Source organism: Phycomyces blakesleeanus (assembly GCF_001638985.1).
Source record: "Phycomyces blakesleeanus NRRL 1555(-) unplaced genomic scaffold PHYBLscaffold_1, whole genome shotgun sequence".
Classification (NCBI taxonomy): domain Eukaryota; kingdom Fungi; phylum Mucoromycota; class Mucoromycetes; order Mucorales; family Phycomycetaceae; genus Phycomyces; species Phycomyces blakesleeanus.
In genome coordinates this window covers 359,842-378,390 of record NW_017265134.1, presented here as the reverse complement: position 1 = coordinate 378,390, position 18,549 = coordinate 359,842, and the positions used below count along the sequence as shown (strand labels likewise).

Genomic DNA, 18,549 nt, shown 5'->3' with positions numbered 1-18,549 from the left:
ATGAATGGTTTCCTTTTTCAGTCTAGCCACGTGGATCACGTCATGATTTCACAGGACTTTTTGTACCTTTATGCTTAAAAGCATGTGTACTGCGTTTGCCAATAAACAGCATGTTGTAAGTTGTTTTGTTAGTTTAATCTTACCACAAAATTATTTGCAGCCTTGTATTTGTGTTTCTATTTGCACTTGTGTTTTGTATGGAGGAACCACAAGGGTGACAAAAAGAAAGAAAAGAAAGAAAGAAAGAGGAAAGAAATATCGGAAGGGCTATTTATTTTTTATACTATATTTCTATTATCAATAATAGGTTCAGTTACTTCAAAATACATGTGAGATTAATCGACGATAAAATATATTATAAGTTGAATTTAACAAAGAGCAGTATTCACATTGTTTAAGTCACGCTGCAATACTTGAATTCTTGTAAAGATCAACAGAGCATTTTTTGAAAGCTCTCGGGTCACTATGAGGATTACAGGTATAACTATATTAAGTAAAGCGGTGTAACTCCATGACCAAATTTCTACTCTTTGCTATACTCATATTCTACTGGAGGTTACTTGAAGACATATTAATCAAGTCCTAATAATGAACATTTAATATTTGGCATTTTTTTTTGACTTTCAATCCGCCATATTGGTTTTTGTCCCACGCGAGAAAAAGTTAATATTGCTTTACCACTGTTAATATCAGACCTCACAAGCTTATTATTGGCTACAGCATTGTTTTTATTGTCTAAATAAGTGAAAGGTTTGTTCTTTTTGTTGCTTCGCTACATATATAATTGTTAAAATTTACATTATTTTGTTTAAAAAATTGTGCATGTCGACTGTTCTGAGAAATGTGTGAGTGTATAAGAAATAGGCTAAATACTAGTCTACAATCAAATTTCCCACTCAAACTTCGTGTACATAGCCAAGTCGGTTAAGCTTTAAAGCAGGATGTTGATGTGCTATGTGTGAATATATTTGAATAGTAAAAATTATGAACTACCAATATACTGGCTTCGATTACTTTTAAATTATTACAAACATATCAAATTTAGTAAATCAAAACGAATAAGAAAGAAAAAGAAATTTTGTTGATTAATAAAATACAAGATGTGTTGCTGATGTTCCAAGAAAAGTGTTTATTCAAATGATACTTTCTGTATTCATTCAAAGTAAACAGATATTTTGAGGGCAAAGTATGATCAAAACGCTGTCAGTTTTTCTTTTGTATTTATTTGCTATTACAACTCAAAAGTAAATCCATCTTTTCAGTATCCCACTCTTGCCATACTTTGTTTTTACAGTCAATTCGAAGCACTTTGCCTTTCACTCTACCCTCTACCCTCTGCTCCCGTTCAATACATAAAATAATAAACCAGTTTACTAAATTACTCAAAGAATACAATTAATTTCCAAAAAAAAGTATATTGAGGACATCTAGCAATAATCATGTTGAAGCGTTTATATTCTTATTCTTGTCAGTTTTTGCTTTACACAGAGGCCCCCTGGAATATATTCTCTTGGTCTTATAACACTTTCAACTGTAATAGCATGGTGAACCTATTAAGAATTGTGCTATCATGCCTCATATGGTTAAAAATGCGTTAGAGGTTCAAAGCATTAGAAAGGTCTCTATTTCATAAACGAAACTCCACCTGTAATAAATACATGTTTTCCAAACAGCTTGGATAATTTATAAGAACAATAAGAACAATAATAGAAAAATGAAGTTTGATTGTGATATAATTTTAGAAGGACATGAAAGACTGCATTTGAAGTTTGAGAGCGACGGGTTGTGCAGTGCTTCTGTACTTTCTTGAGGTTCTCAAGAGTTAGCTGAGAGCATGCATATTAAGCGCTTGGATATATCAAGTCTTAAATTTGTGTTTACAAAATGGAATTCTCATCCCCATACCCTTTATTAGCACATGGTACATGATGTGAGGTGCAGGTCAGTTTCTCGCAATCAAGATACACCATAGACCAAATGTGAGATTTATATTGTTTTCTAAGTGCTCGTTTGATATGGAAGAGGAGACCAAGTTTGCGAATTAGATAATGGTTCATATTTTTAATTTTTGTGCTTTCATAAAAGTTACTATTGATAGAGGGAACTGTTTCTCTGATTTATAATATGAAAAAGAAAAAACTGCAACTATTTATCAGCAACAAGAATATTTGGTTGTTAGAGCTTAATATTCAAAAGAATTTTGCGAAACTTGTCGCGTTTAAGTCTGGTCCTTTGTTGGTTGGGTGTATATTTATAATATCTTAGTTTGCTCACAGTAGGGCTCTGGCCTGTGAAGTAAGCAAATATCTTCTTCTGTCATCAAATTACACACAAAGGGCGTCATTTTTTATATTGCTCTGGCAGCAAATTATAAACGTAGGAGATATCCTCTGAGGCAATGGTACAAAATTTTTTGAGTGTAGGACCTTGGTTAGTTGGGTGAGGTTGTTTCACAATGGGTATGTCGATAGCATATGTCCGAATTGTTCCTCTGAACTTTATAACATTGTTCTCTTGATTTAGATAATTATTTCTGCCTAAATTAGAAACTATTCCCCACAATTTTAATATGTTGGTGGGTGATCTTCAGGATTCCCTTATAGTATATTGGCACAAAATTTTGGTATATGTTTCCATGTAGCATTGAGATCGGTATCGGCGAAGAGGAAAATTATTTGAATAAGAATTGTCCAAGTTGTTTTTGGGGTCGGAAAATACGAGAAAAAAAGGCAGGGATATATACTGCTAAAAAAGATAGGAATTTTATGTTAAGTACAATAAGACAGTATGTCTGATATGAGACCATAAGTCAGATTAAGGCATTGATAGCCAATGCTTTTTAGCTGTAAGTGAGAGTTGTATAACGTGTTATCGAATACATATAATATATAAAGTATATTAGCTTAAAAATAAAATCTCGTGCCCGTTATAAAGCAGAGATATATATTTATAGATAAATGCGACAGTTGATTTTTTTTCGAAAAACACTCTCCTATAATCGTCTCTGAAATTGTCTTTTTTGTCGTAGTCGTAATAGGTTTATAAAGTAAACTATAGTGATCATTATTTAAGCTGTAAGCCTACAGGTGATGTATATAATATCGAGAAATATATATATCTTAATTGATCTAGTGTGCTTCAAGTTCTTCTGTGAACGAAACCTTTTGGGTATTTTTTATTGTGAAGCCAGTATTGTTTAAACTCTTGTATATATTATTTATGATGGGCTATGGAAATATAAAGTTTAAACTTTGATTATGATGAGATGGGAGAAATTTGGGGTGTTCTAAGTTTCTTAAAGCCTTTTTGATGATACTCGGGGATGTCTGAGATGAGGCTAAACTGTAAAGCTTCTGGCTGTTACCCTACTGTAATTTGTTTTTTGCTAGGTATTAAACGAGGAAAGTTGAGACCAGTATTTTGGGTCAGTGTTCATCTACAGCAGGGGAGATGGAAAGGTGGCTTCCCGATTAACCTTGAACAAAGCTCGTATATGTATATAATGCTACTAATTATATATAAATATATAAGATTGTGTGTTTGAATTTCTTAATATATAGTTCAATATATCTATTTGTAGAAATTGTAGTATTCGTGTATTATGCGGTATTGTTTTTGAAGTATGTTAAATCCACTCAAAACTTGTTGGACTTATGTATACAGAATAAAAATAAAAAACTGTGAAACCCTGCGTTACGTTCTACTTAATGGGTTGACCACTCAAATTATATTAAGCAGGAACAAGCTAAGTAAATAAACAAATAAATAAATAATGAAGAGACATTAACCGAGGAGTCTGTTTTCTGTTTTGCTTTATTTTATCTTTGACATTCTTCTTCTTCTTTATTCTCAAAAATATATCTATATAAATATGTCAAAAATGATACCCTCTACAAAAAATTCAAGCGAATCTATATCAAATGAACGGCGATTTCTTGAAACAGATGATGATGATGTAGCTAGGATTGGAGATTCATTGGGATATGCAGCACAAATACTTTACAGATTCGGTATACCTTTGGGCTCTGACAAGAATATTGCTGGCGATCGAAAGAAAAAGAATCCCAAGTCGGGTAATGGTACGTCTAAAATGAAAACCACAGGAAGAATCGATATTCCTATTGAGAACAAGTATGAAGACGCACCAGAAATACAACAAACACCGCAAGCTGAATCGGATGTGAGTAAATTGGAGAAACAGGAGAAACATATTTTTTGTATTAAGGTTTTGGAATACGGCTAGGCAACCAAACTTACTTCAAAAGAGACGGAAAATAAAAGACCAAAAAGGGGTATAACCTTTCGAAGAGGACGTGGGCGACCCTTGAAGTTTAGCCTTGGACGTGGGCGACCTCGAAAGCTGTATTCAGGAACAACTGAGAAAAACGAAGCAAAGGCCCAATCATTACAAGCAAACTATCTTATTCTTTACTCATAAACATTTTTGCTCGACTGTACTGTGTGTAAAGCTAATATAAAGTCTAGCAAAGCATACAAAAAGGCTATTGACGCCTTTCTTTTTAGATGTTTTGATTTATCTATTTTTTTTGTAAAAGAAAAAAAAGAGAATAATTAACCTTTTGTACTTCGTATATCTATTTATTTTTCTTTGCACACAAATAAATATTTTGACCAATCATCTCTCTTGTTATCTCAAACTCTGAGTAAAGTAACATCTGGTCTGACAAGAAGAGAAATAAGGCTAGAGACTACATATTCAATATATATATATATATCGTTTAACTCTAACATCTGATTTTTAAGGTTCTTACCATGGTTACTGGAAAATTATGATAATAATAATGCTGATAAAAAAATTGATTAGGTTTTTTAACCACAAATTAATAAACATCAGACCAGCTTTCTTGAATGGATTCTTAAACTCAAAAAAAAATATAAAGTTATTAGAATTTGGTGAATTCCTTTGAGAATGAACGTTTTATAGTAATCACACACACACACACACTTAAATAAATAAATAAATAAAGAAATATATACCAGGTTCTGAGAATTGATTTTCTTTATGGAACTTTGTATATCAATTACCTTTTTTTTTGTTTCTCGTCCAGATCAGTATGCTCATTTGTGTTTTACTTTAAAGTAAAGCGAAATTTGTATGTGTGTGTTATCTGAGCCTTTTCCTATCTATACTTTACATGGTTTGTTTTATTATAACATATTTTATATGACCCTTCTTTCTTCTGACTTCCTGTCACTCATATTCATATCTTACCCGCCTTATCCCGAAAGAGATAAAATAAAGATTGAAAATATGAATAGAAATACTCTCGGAGCCTAGACTTGAAATACGCGTTTTAGAATACTTATCCGGGTATTTCTTAATAGTGCTTAACAGAGGTATATCTTGTCAAATAAACCCCCTATATACAATTAATATTACTAAAGATTAAATGATATGAGGCTTATATTTCATTTCAAAGTATCAGAAAATAATCTCTTATTTAAAATTTATTGCTAGATAAAATAAAAATAAAACAATAATCTTCTTCTTTCAAGTAGTAGCCACTAAATTTAATAATTTGTTGGAAGAAAGCTACTTAGAGCTCTAGTAATATTAAGCCAAGGTAAAATAAATTCGGTATTTGTAGATTAATTATATTAAATATATATATAACATTTTGGAAGCATAACCTTTATATTTTGGTGTAATATCCTGCTTTATCATTATAGACATTACACTTTTATAAAAGTGCTTTGGCAATATTTGATTTTACTCTTGGATACATCATCGGCTAGGTAATATGTACAATATTACTGTTCATTTAATTAAAGGGATTATAAATTAGATTGGGTTGATGAAAAAAGGGCGATTCAATCTATATTTTGACAGCCATTATGTCAACATAATGCTACTAATATATAATTGACGTTGTTTTGATAATAATATAGACCATTCAGCAAAAGAAAAAACTCGTTTCTTCTATATAGTAATCAAGTTCAAGTTTTTCTATTTACTAAAGAGCTATCATTTGACTTATTATTATATTCTGGCTTTAGGCTTAGGTTTCAAAAAAGGCAAGATTCTCTCTTGTCGTCAAATATTTCGCCTTTCCAAATATATCCTATCAAATACTTATGTTCTTATATGAATACATCTTCAATTACCTGACTTGTAAATATATTATGTCTCAAAAACTGGGCGTAAAATTGTAGCAACAAATCACCTTTAATTATTTCTAAAAGATATTACTTATGTCTTGAATGATATTAATCTTGTTTTGTCTTTAAAGAAATATAATATGTGTGTGTATGTGTATGTGTGGGTATAGATGTGTGTCATAATTGGCACTCAAATAAATCACAAAACTTCATATACATTTATACACACACGCACATATATACATATATTATATAATGAGCTTAACATGATTCTAATTTATTTATATCTTATTATTTTACTATTCATCTATGAGAGTATATAACTGTCTTTGAATAATAACTAGAGTTGTTATCGCAGTACACTGTGTATCATCATTCATCACGGACAATTCTTGGTGTGTAAATAGCAGGAAAACAATACTTTTATAAAATTATTTCACAGGCTTTATGTATGTAAATTACGGTTGGAGTCAGGTTAGTATTTACTGAGAGATATCAGCGCCTTACCATCCCTTTCCCAAACCCACGAACAGAATCATGGAACATTAATATGCCTTTTTAATATTCTAGGTTTATTCTTTATAAATAAATAAAGAAATAAAAACACAGAATAAAAACATTCCGGATATACACCTATTATAGTACTCTATATTCTTGGTACAGCATACATCTACTTTCAGATTAATGATATTAATATATAGCTAGTGTCAAAGTAACTAGTACTACAAATAAAAATAAAATGAAAAAGAAAAGGAAAAGCTTCCATGGTTCTATGAGTGAAGCATAATAGAACTTCTTGGTTCGTTTGTTTAATTAAAAGGTTAAAACCGGATTATCACATTTTTATATGTGTATCTTAAAAAAATTATTGACTACAGTGGTTTGTTAAAGAGCGTAGAATACGTTCTTAAAAAGTTTAAAAAAGTCTCGCTGAACTTTACCAGCAGTGAACCGTAATTTATTTATTACTATTACTATTATTTTATTCCAATCCTCATTATTTGTATATCACACAATCAAAGAAGAAGAAAAGTCTTATTTTTCTCCCTATTTAGCTTACTTTAGACTACCGCGGGCTGAGTGAACAATACTGTACTGCCTCGATACAAGTCTGCTCGAATTTATTAGGCATAATTTGCTATACTGTATTTGTAATAGAAATCAACACTCTGAGAAATAAGCAATGCTTAATAATATACACCAGCAACACCATACTTCTCCTTGGAGCTTTAATCTTCAAGAATATAATCACATCTTAGGTACCTGTCAACCGAAATAAAAAACAAACAAATAAAATAGAGATAAAGAGAGAGAGAGAGATAGGCTATTGTATTAATATTTTGTATAATGTAACTATGTAACTATGCATACTTTTTTTTTAGCTTTCAAGAATTGTTCTCACTTGTGCTGGGGACCGATCCTAGTACGGTTCACGGGTGACTTTTAACAAACAAAATCTTCTCGGTATAAAGTCTATTGATTCAAATATTCACTTTGTTCATGTTTCATATGTACATATATATCAGACTCATATCGTTTAATGCGTTGGCAAAGAAAGAGGTGCAAAGGCTAAATTATACGTATAATGCATTAGTCTGTGAATCTCTCTCTTTTTTTTTAAAAAAGAAAAAAATAAAATCGCATCTTTTTGAGATTGGCAAAATACAAAAATATAGTACAAGGTTGACTCTACATATTTTCTCCTTCATCCATTTAACTATTCAATCTTCAATTAGCTAGCACTTTTAGATCATTAATTAGTCTTTTGGATATTATTTTCTTTTGATAGCTTCACTTCTCTGAAAGCCAAGCAATATAAAGTCTACCATGGATATACAATAATGCTTGGACTTTTGAACACACACCCATAAACGGGTATATAAATTGGATAATCAAGATTTGGAGAATGTCGAGCAAGTCACACAAGAATTCTGTGTGTCTAATGGAAAGACATGGCTGGAGGAGAAGGTCAAGGTCTAATTCTCGAAAAATTTAAGCAAAAAATTGTACATGTGGTACTGACAAAGCATGACATAATAGAAGAAATTGCATCTAACACACTGGCCAGATGGTAACACTAAATATATAGTAGTGTGCTACCAAACATGAATATCCTATATTCTAGAACCCAGAGAGGCGGGGTAAACAGAAGACTAGTAGACAGTGAGTAGAGTAACAAACAATACTTTACAAGAGTCTTCAGAAATGATACAAAGGTACCAGATAAATAAATAAATAAAGTAGAAAGTAAAAAAAAATACAAAAAAAAACAAAGACTGTTTTACCATATTGTCTATCGTTATATTACACGAGTATGCACTTTTCACCAGTACATTCCCAATAAATTATCCAAAGAAATGAAAACGAATGGCCATAGATTACATTTGAGGAAGAAATATTCTACAGAGCGTGACCAAGCTCTTGCGAAAGCAAACAAAAGAGACATGTAGAATCTTTGGATGAAAAATTAGGGCAGACAAAATATTAAAATTTGAAAAAAATGGCAAATTTTCAAAAGTATATAATCCTTGGTCTTTTGGGAAATTCTTGATAGTGAAGATTATACTCATGCAGAAAGAATGTATCTGTAACGTAACATTTTTTTCTTATTAGACAAAGATATAGGTAAAACAAAATAGTTTCCTCTTTTTTATCCTTATCTTGTTCATGTAATCTATGAGCTAATTATGTGGAGCCTTTATATTACAGCTTTTGTCAAAAAAAGAAGAAGAAAACGGTAAATAACGCGCTCATTCTTGGAGATGTATTAATATTCTTCTCTACTACTTAAACTCAGATTCAATCAAATAGTTTAGCTTTATATTTTATTTCCTGAGAAAAAAAAGCTGGTGAGTTGTAAAAATATTATCTAAAATCGTCTATAAAAATCTTGGGGTTTATCAGTTTAGCTTTAATTTATTTTACCTGTTATATTTTAATATCACTTTTTAGTTGCTCTTGTAAAACATTTTCATATTTAAAAAAATCTTCGCGTAAAATTCATTGTTTTTTGTTTACTGTCTATTATGCAGGAGACATCTGCATAACCTCAACCCGATAATAAATGTACTACTGTTATTCAATACAAGTGTTTAAGTTGAAAAATTGAATGTATATGCTTATTTACATAGATATATTCTTGAAACGGGAGGGGGGTTTTTTTTTAAAAAAAAGAAACCGTTTAAATAATAATAGCCGAGGTGTTTGGAAATATTTATGTGACATTAATACTAGATAATTTGATATATATATACATATATGCATAAGCTAAAACAATGGAAGATTTGGAAAAAGATGGTTTGGGAGTATCAGCTTTATGATTACATGTAAACTACTCTAATATCTTGAGTAAAAAACTAGCTGCTATGTGAAAATATTCTTCTATAGTCTTTAGTACAAACAGTAATCTTGTAATATATGATTTACTCATTGGTACAACTTTATATTATGAGTAAGGTCGGATAGTCAGTGCCAGTTATATTCAAAAGGATTTTTCGGCATATAGTTTTTTTTATCCAGACTTTTGTAATACATTTTCTCCCTTCTTGAGATCTCATTTTTTGAAAGAGAAAAATAGTCTTGTTTGTGAGATACGCAACACATTTTTATGCTTCAAGTTATTATTTTTAGATGAGGGAGATATAAGGGTATGTTTGCTTGTTAGTGGTTATTTATATTATTCTTTTGGATTAAGAATAAAGGCCCACAAGAATAGCTGTGCAATATAATAATGTCTTAACGTATAATATGAGAAATGGCAAGCAATTATTTTAAGCTCAAATATTTTCTTTTTTTAAATATATTATCATGTTAGTTGGTTAATACGTATATGAAGCTTTTTTTAAAAGTATATTAAAGCTATTTACACATCTCTGTTTAATTATTATTATATCTTGATAATGCTATCTATAAGTACAAATTACACTATGGGAAGTGAGTGGTGATTGCACTTTCTTATTGGAAACTACTATAAGAGTTTTACAAAATCTCCATCAGAATCAACACTTATTTCCTATAGTGAATAAATAAAACCAGATTATTTATGAAATTAATAACAATAAAAAGATGTACACATCTTTCAAGTTAACTTGTTTTATTACTCCTTTAAAAATACAGCTTTAAAATTCACTTTATCTATAACTATGATATCCTGATACGTTACCGGTATATTATCTATAGAAATCAGACTGTCTACATATAATTTCTAGGTAAAAACTAAAGATATATGGTCTATTTTCTTTTAAATCAGAAATTTTGGATTTTGGGCCAATTTTTTAATTTAAAATACCGATATAAGAAAATAGAATTAAATACCCGCGAACTTAATAAAAATCCCAAATATTGAATTTTATGCAGTCACAACTTCATATATTCACGACAAAAGATGCTTTAAACACCGAAAAATACATAATATTACTATATTAGGGGATCGATTCTCGTAGTCTGCCATAAGAAATGAATAATCGAGGGCCAATATTTCTCTTTCTCTGCTATTAAATTCGAACACCGCGGTTTTTCAAAAGCAAAAAAGCGTTGTCGGAAATGTGAAAAAACTATCGGAGTCCAATTATTTTTCCAGTGTATAAGAAAAATACACCATATCTGAAAAATAAAATAGTCAACCTTGTTTCTTAGAAACAAGTAAGTAAAAAGATAAAATATGACATAGAAGAAATAAAATAAAAACAAGCTAAGAATATTATACACTTTGCTTAATCTATAGGTTTTCTTATATTACTACCACTTGTTTTACAAACGAATAATCATAAAACCATTTATACCTTTATAGGTGGATATAATGAGGGGTTTCAAAAGTCCTCGAGCTTTTAAACTTAAGCTCTACGTTTTAAAAAAGTAACCAATAATACGTAAGAGTTAGTAAGTGTTTTTGAATACCTCTAAATGTTTTCTTCAGTTCTATTAGGCATTGTGATAATATGGTGTAAGTCTAAAAATAATATTTAAAGAGCCAAAGTCATCTTGCATCAAGGTTTTATTAAAATTCCAAAAATGATAATAATCAAATTTAAGCAAAAATGTATTAGATGCTTTAATAATTCCTTTTTTCTATTTTAATGTCTTCTCCAAATCACATAAAATATTGATTGTGTCATTTTTTTTTCTTGAATATGTTTCGATCGTAAATTATGTATGTTGAATAAAGAGTAGGTATCATCGCACCAAACCGTACATTTATGATTCTCATTTATCTAGTTGAATTGTTTTTTTTTGGTTTATCAAACTATGGTCTTCCTGTAATTCTTGGTCAGAAAAGACAAGTGTATGAGGTATTGGAAGATTTAACAAGAAAAGCACTAGACCTAGGCAGCTGTATTAGCTTACATACATCAGCTCTCGTTATGTACGTAAGTGGCTTTTATCAATACTAATTTGAGTATGATGCAATTATAACACTTTTCAATACACTGACATGTACTTGTATGTATATATTTACACTAATATCATGAATAAATTAGCTGACCCAATATACAGCGATTAAATGTTTTCAAATTACATATAGCTTTTTTAATACAATATGATTATGTCTTTATATGTACATACACACATACATTGAGCCAAGGCTTAGAATCCTGTCAATCAAGAGCAGCTATAATTAAATAATATAATAAATCCAAGTAGATTCCTAGGATTTTCCAACAATTTATTCGCCAACAAATGTTTTCCAGTGTATTACTATATCTATTACTAAAGACTAACACTGATCGCTTTTTGATTCTTTGTGTAAAGCGATCTTAACCCTATAATATGCTTGTTTTATCAGCAAAGTCAGTTGTTTTGGGTTTATCTAAGAAAAAATGACAATTAATGTACATATTCTCAATGACAGCTATAGTAGTAAACATCCTAAAATTGTAAAGCTTAATTATTATTTCTTTCGTTTTGTGAAACTCGAAGGCTTCTTTGTGAAGCTATGTAAGCTAAATGATTTTCTCTTTTTTGCCGGTTTCCTTTGTGGGAATGCTGTTTATCCTAATCGTAGGGAATGTGAATATTGAAAGGTGAATGATATCTTAATAATAAACAACAAACTTTACAGGAAACTCAAAGTCAATGGATGTACACAGAGGTTTGCACATGATTAATACATATACTTGTATATCTCCTGACACAGATTGATATATCCGTGAGACTTTAGATAATTTTTAAATAGCTTGTCAATCTGAAGCATTCTAAAGAATAATACAATACTGGATTATGAAACCTGTTACAGCATTTGTTTATATATACAATATACTCACATACATACACACATATATATATATGAGCTCATACGGCTTTTAACTGATAATTAAGACTTGGTATCATTACTTGGAGTATTGCTGTGTAACTAGTTTTTAATTTCTGACACAGATTGGGGGTTCATATACATACATACACAATTATGAGAATATAATGAGACGCAAACCCTACAAGGCCAAATCTTTTACAACACGTTTTTTCATATTTTATTTCTATAGAAAGTAATAATAATTAATAAATCAAACAGAACAAGTAGCTGATTATATGTGATTTGATAAGAATTGCAACCATTTTCTTAGACAAATAATAAAACATCTATATATATATCAAATAAGATGACTCTGTACTCCATCAAAATCAATAAGAATAGTAAAAGAGGAAGACAAAGAAGAAAAAAAGGTACTGAATGCCAAGTAAGATAAATCAGTTAGCGTGTACGGATTATAGTCCATTTCTGGTAATTCATGTCCAAATCGATATAGTTCTTATTACACAATTTAGCTACTATCGGAAATAAAATTTCTTTCGATATCATTAACACGGGTATGTTAAAAACTTTTGTAAAAGTAGCAGGCACACTTACATACATTAAGAGTATTCAATTATTAATGCACATACTATTTTAAAGCCACAAGAATATTTTTAGGTAGGAATCCTTTTAACGCTTCGAGAAAACCTTATGCTGAAGAAGTACGAGTGTATACCACATAAACATACAGTACTCATATTAATCAAGTTTTTGCTTTGCTATATGTAAATGATTATCCTTATTATCTGACTTAACATATTCGTTAATTGATTCTACTAAAAATATGTACTAAAAAAGTATACCCTTTCATTTGATGTTCTCAATTATGGACAAATATCATTGAATAATAAATCATTTTGAAATAAAGCTTTGATTGAATACCCCTTATATAAAAAATTATTCCTAGGTTTCTTCAATTCACGCGTGACTGTTGTTTTGAGAACCTTGAACAATGCTTCTCGCACTTGCCATACAGCCATTATAGTCCTGTTTTTTTTTTTTTTCAAATGGTGAGAAAAAAAAAAGAAGTACAGCAATCACATTAATATAAAGATACATTGAGAGAAAAGAGGAAACAGTAAAAGAAAATGTGATTACTTTACAGGTTGTATGGCGTTGCGTGCCGGGCTTATATATATATATATTTTGACAGCGTACCTTTCAAACCTTAAAATGTTATCTCGGCTGCACATACTCTATACTTCTCTCGACCAAGCACATTTAGTTTGACTTTATTGCATTCTTCTTAATTTTCTGCCTATTTTCCTTCTATTCTCTGTATAGCCCATTAATAATTTTGAAGTCAATAAGATACCCCCAGCATCTTCAATCATTGTAAAGCGTAACTAAATTAGTATAAATAAAACTAATTATGCATGTCCAGCAATGTTCATCACCAACAGCTACTTATACAAGCTGCCACTCGATGACTTGTTAGTAATTACGTATAGTTGAAAGTGTATCCCATCGAACACTACATTCCAGCTGGACCACAAGATTACATGGCGTAATTTAGCTAAGAACTTGTAAGTCCAGCACTAGATCGAAAATGGAATGATTCTACGAAAGAGGGGCTACTGGATTTCAATCAAGTGCCGGGTAAGGATAATGTCCCAGACCGACTGCTTGAGAGAGACCACGAGAAAAGAAATGCTCAAGATTTTCGGGCTGTGTTAGATATAAAGGACAAGAAGGGGATTAGATGAAAGAAAGGATAATACTATTGAGAACAACGTATGTGTGAGCACAACCTCAAATAGTTTTCAGCCAAGCATTCCAGTATTGACAAGGGATTAATTGACGCCGTAAATGCTCTTTACTGGTATTAAACGTAATATGTGTTGCAGACTATTGATCTGTAGCTTTTAGGGCTCATATTTATTTCTTCACCATTTCTTTTATTAAAATAAAATATCTTCTCTCTCTTTTTATATTAAACATTATTCCTCTAATGAATGAATTTTTAATGTTTGAATTTCTATATGATCACTTGCCTGGTCAAGGCCGATTTAAAAAACAACTTTTTAAAGAAGCCGGTGGCTATTGATAGGGTGACAATGCATTTATTGGAAGTACTAAGTGTAACTTACATGTTAGCTAAGACCGAATGGAAAACTTATCGTAGAAATGGGCTATAGGTCCCTTGCCTTGGCATACAAAATTTACTTCCACAGATTCTAATCGAGGTTCAGAAGATCATAAGCAAACTATTAATACGACATTTGGGTCACTACTGCCAAAAATTTATCACAGCTTTACAGATCAGATGCAATGATGTTGTCTCTGCACCAAAAAAATCTTTATACTTATCTTTTATAACAATATTCAAGGCAGTTGACGGGAAAAGCTGGTTTTACCTTTTCATTTGTAGCGATTTCTGGGCGAAATCCTACTACCTTGTTTCCAAGTTGATTATATAAGCCATTGGAGCTAAAGAAAATTTATGACTTTTGCCACCGTTCCTATCGTCTTCCGCGGAGCAATCATCAACATTATATCGGCATACATACGCTCAAGACCAAAATATTCGAAATGTATACATTGTTTCCAAGGCCATCCCTGAAAATCAGGAAAAATATAAATTAAACTGTGCAATCTGTCAACGTGGTTTGCTTAAATAACAAGAACACCGATAATAATAACAATAATAATAATAGCAAAAATCTCTGGGAAAACTGAAACAGCAATCTAGAACATTCCTGGTGCATCAAAAGCCAGAAAACTAACCAAACTCAGGTTTGAATACAATTCATGAGTAAAAAGGCAGCTTTTATCAGTAGAAGACTCGGACTCAGCTCTGGAACTTCTACCGGAACACCAGTTTACGGACACCACAGCAGAAACAGAGTTTGTAAAAGAAGATTTTCTTGGATTTGTATTGGATTCTAGAAAAAATAGCTGGTAGAATGAGCTGGGGCCGTTGCTTTGAAGTAGCCTGAACAGAGAATTTGAGCAAATGGGTTTCTATTAGTACAAGTCTTTACATCTCTCTTGAATAGCGAATCTAAAAAAGTGACAATGTTGTATTGAGTCACCTCTTCTCTTCACAATTTTTTATAGGAACCTTTTTTAACAAACACGAGAAAATACACATATTATGCTACTATACTCGCAATTTATAAACTCTATAGAAGAGTGTTGGTCAAAAACCAAGAGAAACATAAAGCTCACTTTTCTTGCGTATAGTTGAAGCTTGTAGTCTTGTAACTGTCAATGTCAGTTAAGGTTATATAAGACACAGAGAGACATATTGAGATTGATATATTCAAAAAGCAGTGAGGCTAAAATAATCCAAATATGGAGAATGGTCTGCTAAGATAAATTATGAAAGATCTAATAAAAGAAGATACCAAAGTTTGCTTAAATTACTTTGCTGATTTGGCTCAATAATAGTAAAAATATATATTTGGATTCGTCTTAAAGTCAAGTAAAAAATATACTGTTTTTCTACCCCCAAGCAGTTTTCTGTTCATATTATTAAAAAGATCTTTATTGGTGACCAAGAAATCAGCAATTTTTATTGAATCCGAAAAGATAGTATATTAATCTGATCTATAATCTTTTGCTTAGAAAACGTGTGTTGCATATCCAATACTTGATTATTATTATTATTATTATTATAATAATAATAATAATAATAATTTTGGTCTCCTTGTTTGACAAAAGCATTGATTGTTCTAGCTTACTAGTAACACAGAATATGGCATATTATACATATATATATACTTGGGGGAGTAAATAAAGATAAAATAAGAGCAAGGATCAGTGTTCTAAAATTCTTTTGGATTTCAGGATTTCAGGATATTAGTTTTTGGTTTTTGGTTTTTGATTTTTTTTCTTGGTTTGCTGTGGAACGTGGGTAGGAAATCTTTGAAGGGTTTCTGTCGAATATACAATATATCTTGGTGTCACATTTTATATATTCAAAAACAAAAACAAAAACAAAATAATAATAATAATAGGGTATACAAACAAGTGTATATCAATCTTCAAGATTTTGAGCACAGAAATGCAAAAAACACGAGTTGAATCTGGTTGATAAGATGAAAGTACTATAAAATCAATAAAACACATTTGTATATATTTTTAATAGATTATATTTATTTATTTTTTCATAGTGGTAAATCTTTAGCGTGGGACAAATCAATGGGTCTTACTCATTCACAACTAATACTAATATAAAATTCACGTTTAGGCTAAACAACTCACTTGATTAAACGATTAATTGATTGGTAGATTAGTTGATTAATGTATAAATAAAATAAAAAGAAGTAGCAACAGAATAAGTACCAGTAAAGTAGCTTGATACTAACAAAAGGCATAAGTATATATATTATACATGTATAGGCTGTGTTGCGTGCGCTTATTATCTAAGATAAGTGGTTTGTGTGGTTCAGTATCAACCGTCAAACAATATGTTATCTGTGAGGATCGGCGTTTCTGTACGCACACGGTGAGTTTGGCCTTTCTGGTGACAGAGTGCGGTATCGGAGCTGTTCTGCTTTGGTTGTTGGCTTATTTATTAGAGCTAAAAAGCAACTCTTAATATAGTCGGGGGTAAAGGGAAGAATCGGTAGTCAGGGTGGGACATATTTATTTATTCAGGGAACTGCCACATCTAAATATATACCTGTATACACCAGGATTCACAACAATACAAAAAGAAAGAGTGAATATAGGAGAGCTGTACTCCAGAGTACCGCATTGGCCTCCTCTGTAAATTACAGAATGTCAATTACCATAATATACGCAATACACACACACAGTATAAATAAATATAAATACTTACTCTTTCCCTTTAACCAATAGAGATATTCACATGGTGTACGGTAATGACATCTCTAGCATTCATATGTCTTCAAGTCTCTGCTGCTCCTAGTAATTATTTTTGTTTTCTTCCCTTGTGGCAAATAATGGCTCACAAGCCTTTTACTGATGCCAGTGATTGCTTGTCAGGTGGATTTTACTATACACAACGAATTCCCACTGTACGCCCACATTGTGTAATGATGGGATTACCCAAGGTTTTTGCATTTTCTTTGTCTTGTATACATATGTTAGCGTAAAATATATATATTATAGAATAAAGATGTATATATACTATATTTCTTCTTTATCTTGTAAAAAGAAAATTAATACAATTCTTTTGTATTTGGTTTGATTTCAAACAAATATAGAAGAATATTATGAAAATGGCAAAAGAAAAAAGAAAAAGGAAATAGAATTAAAACAATAAGCACACGCACCCCTCTCTTCCTCTTCCTCCTCCCCCTTCTTTTTCTTATTTATTTTTATTGTGTATGTGTGGTGTGCTTGTGCAGCTATAGTTATGTATCTATAGTTTTTTTTTATACACAAGCACAATTACAAGTACAAGTACAAGTACAAGTACAAGCACAAGTACAGCTGCAAATGCAAATGCAAACGCAAATGTACATTTATTACCTTGATGTTTAACAAGATAAATACTCTAATGGTAAACAAGATCCTTCCCTTCCCCCCAAAAAAAAGTAAGGTATTATTGAATGTAGTACATGGAGGCACAGTTAATGTTGTGATTTGGTAATAAAGTATCGAAAACGGCGTTTCACTCTTTCTTTGACATCTAGTCAAATAGTACATGGCTCAAGTGGCTAGTGCCACTGTGCTTTATTTATTATATAATTCACCTTATGAAAGAATAAAAGCTAAAAAAAAATCTTATAGCCTATCTTAAATAATAATAGTAATAATAATTCATTTATTTATTTTAAAAAAAAATGGCATGACTGTTAATTGGTAGATAGTATCAATGAAACTAATAAAGAAGTGTATATATATATACATATATATACATATACATATATACAGAGTTTATTATTAGGTTTTGGTCTCAACAAACCAAAACAGCCTCCTATTGCTGACATCAGTGTACACCCAATACAATTTTGTATATATATATATACATTACTTTTGATAGGCCTGGTGATAATCATCACGATTCATAGACCAAAAATAAGACAAGTGCTACTTTAGTCAGGGAAAGTCAATAAGGAATCAATAAAGCGATGAAAACAATACATGTCAGGTACAATATCCAAGGAAAAACAGCATGTTTTGTGTACACACGCAAAAAAAAGACTGCCTTTTTTTTTCTTTCT

General features: G+C 30.8%; 4 protein-coding genes across 4 annotated transcripts; 2 read left to right on the top strand and 2 right to left on the bottom strand.

Annotated features, from left to right (window-relative positions):
• Positions 1-368: 368 nt before the first annotated feature.
• On the bottom strand, positions 369-2,057 carry PHYBLDRAFT_161028 (hypothetical protein; the record flags this gene model as incomplete). Its single annotated transcript, XM_018434334.1, has 4 exons — positions 369-484; positions 679-772; positions 1,485-1,550; positions 1,926-2,057. The coding sequence occupies 4 exons, from the start codon at positions 2,055-2,057 to the stop codon at positions 369-371; spliced, it is 408 nt and encodes a 135-aa protein (XP_018298422.1).
• Positions 2,058-3,832: 1,775 nt separating this feature from the next.
• On the top strand, positions 3,833-4,638 carry PHYBLDRAFT_178566 (hypothetical protein). Its single transcript, XM_018438005.1, has 2 exons — positions 3,833-4,180; positions 4,244-4,638. Exons 1-2 carry the CDS (start codon positions 3,872-3,874, stop codon positions 4,436-4,438), a joined length of 504 nt encoding a protein of 167 aa, XP_018298421.1. The 5' UTR covers positions 3,833-3,871; the 3' UTR covers positions 4,439-4,638.
• A 9,948-nt stretch (positions 4,639-14,586) lies between these two features.
• Positions 14,587-16,116, bottom strand: PHYBLDRAFT_61430 (hypothetical protein; the record flags this gene model as incomplete). The annotated part of the gene is made up of 6 exons (XM_018440806.1): positions 14,587-14,616; positions 14,767-14,805; positions 14,858-14,968; positions 15,137-15,344; positions 15,581-15,690; positions 16,096-16,116. 6 exons carry the CDS (start codon positions 16,114-16,116, stop codon positions 14,587-14,589), a joined length of 519 nt encoding a protein of 172 aa, XP_018298420.1.
• Positions 16,117-17,322: 1,206 nt separating this feature from the next.
• Positions 17,323-18,424, top strand: PHYBLDRAFT_61429 (hypothetical protein; the record flags this gene model as incomplete). Its single annotated transcript, XM_018440805.1, has 4 exons — positions 17,323-17,433; positions 17,751-17,885; positions 18,260-18,338; positions 18,369-18,424. 4 exons carry the CDS (start codon positions 17,323-17,325, stop codon positions 18,422-18,424), a joined length of 381 nt encoding a protein of 126 aa, XP_018298419.1.
• Between the last annotated feature and the right edge of the window lie 125 nt (positions 18,425-18,549).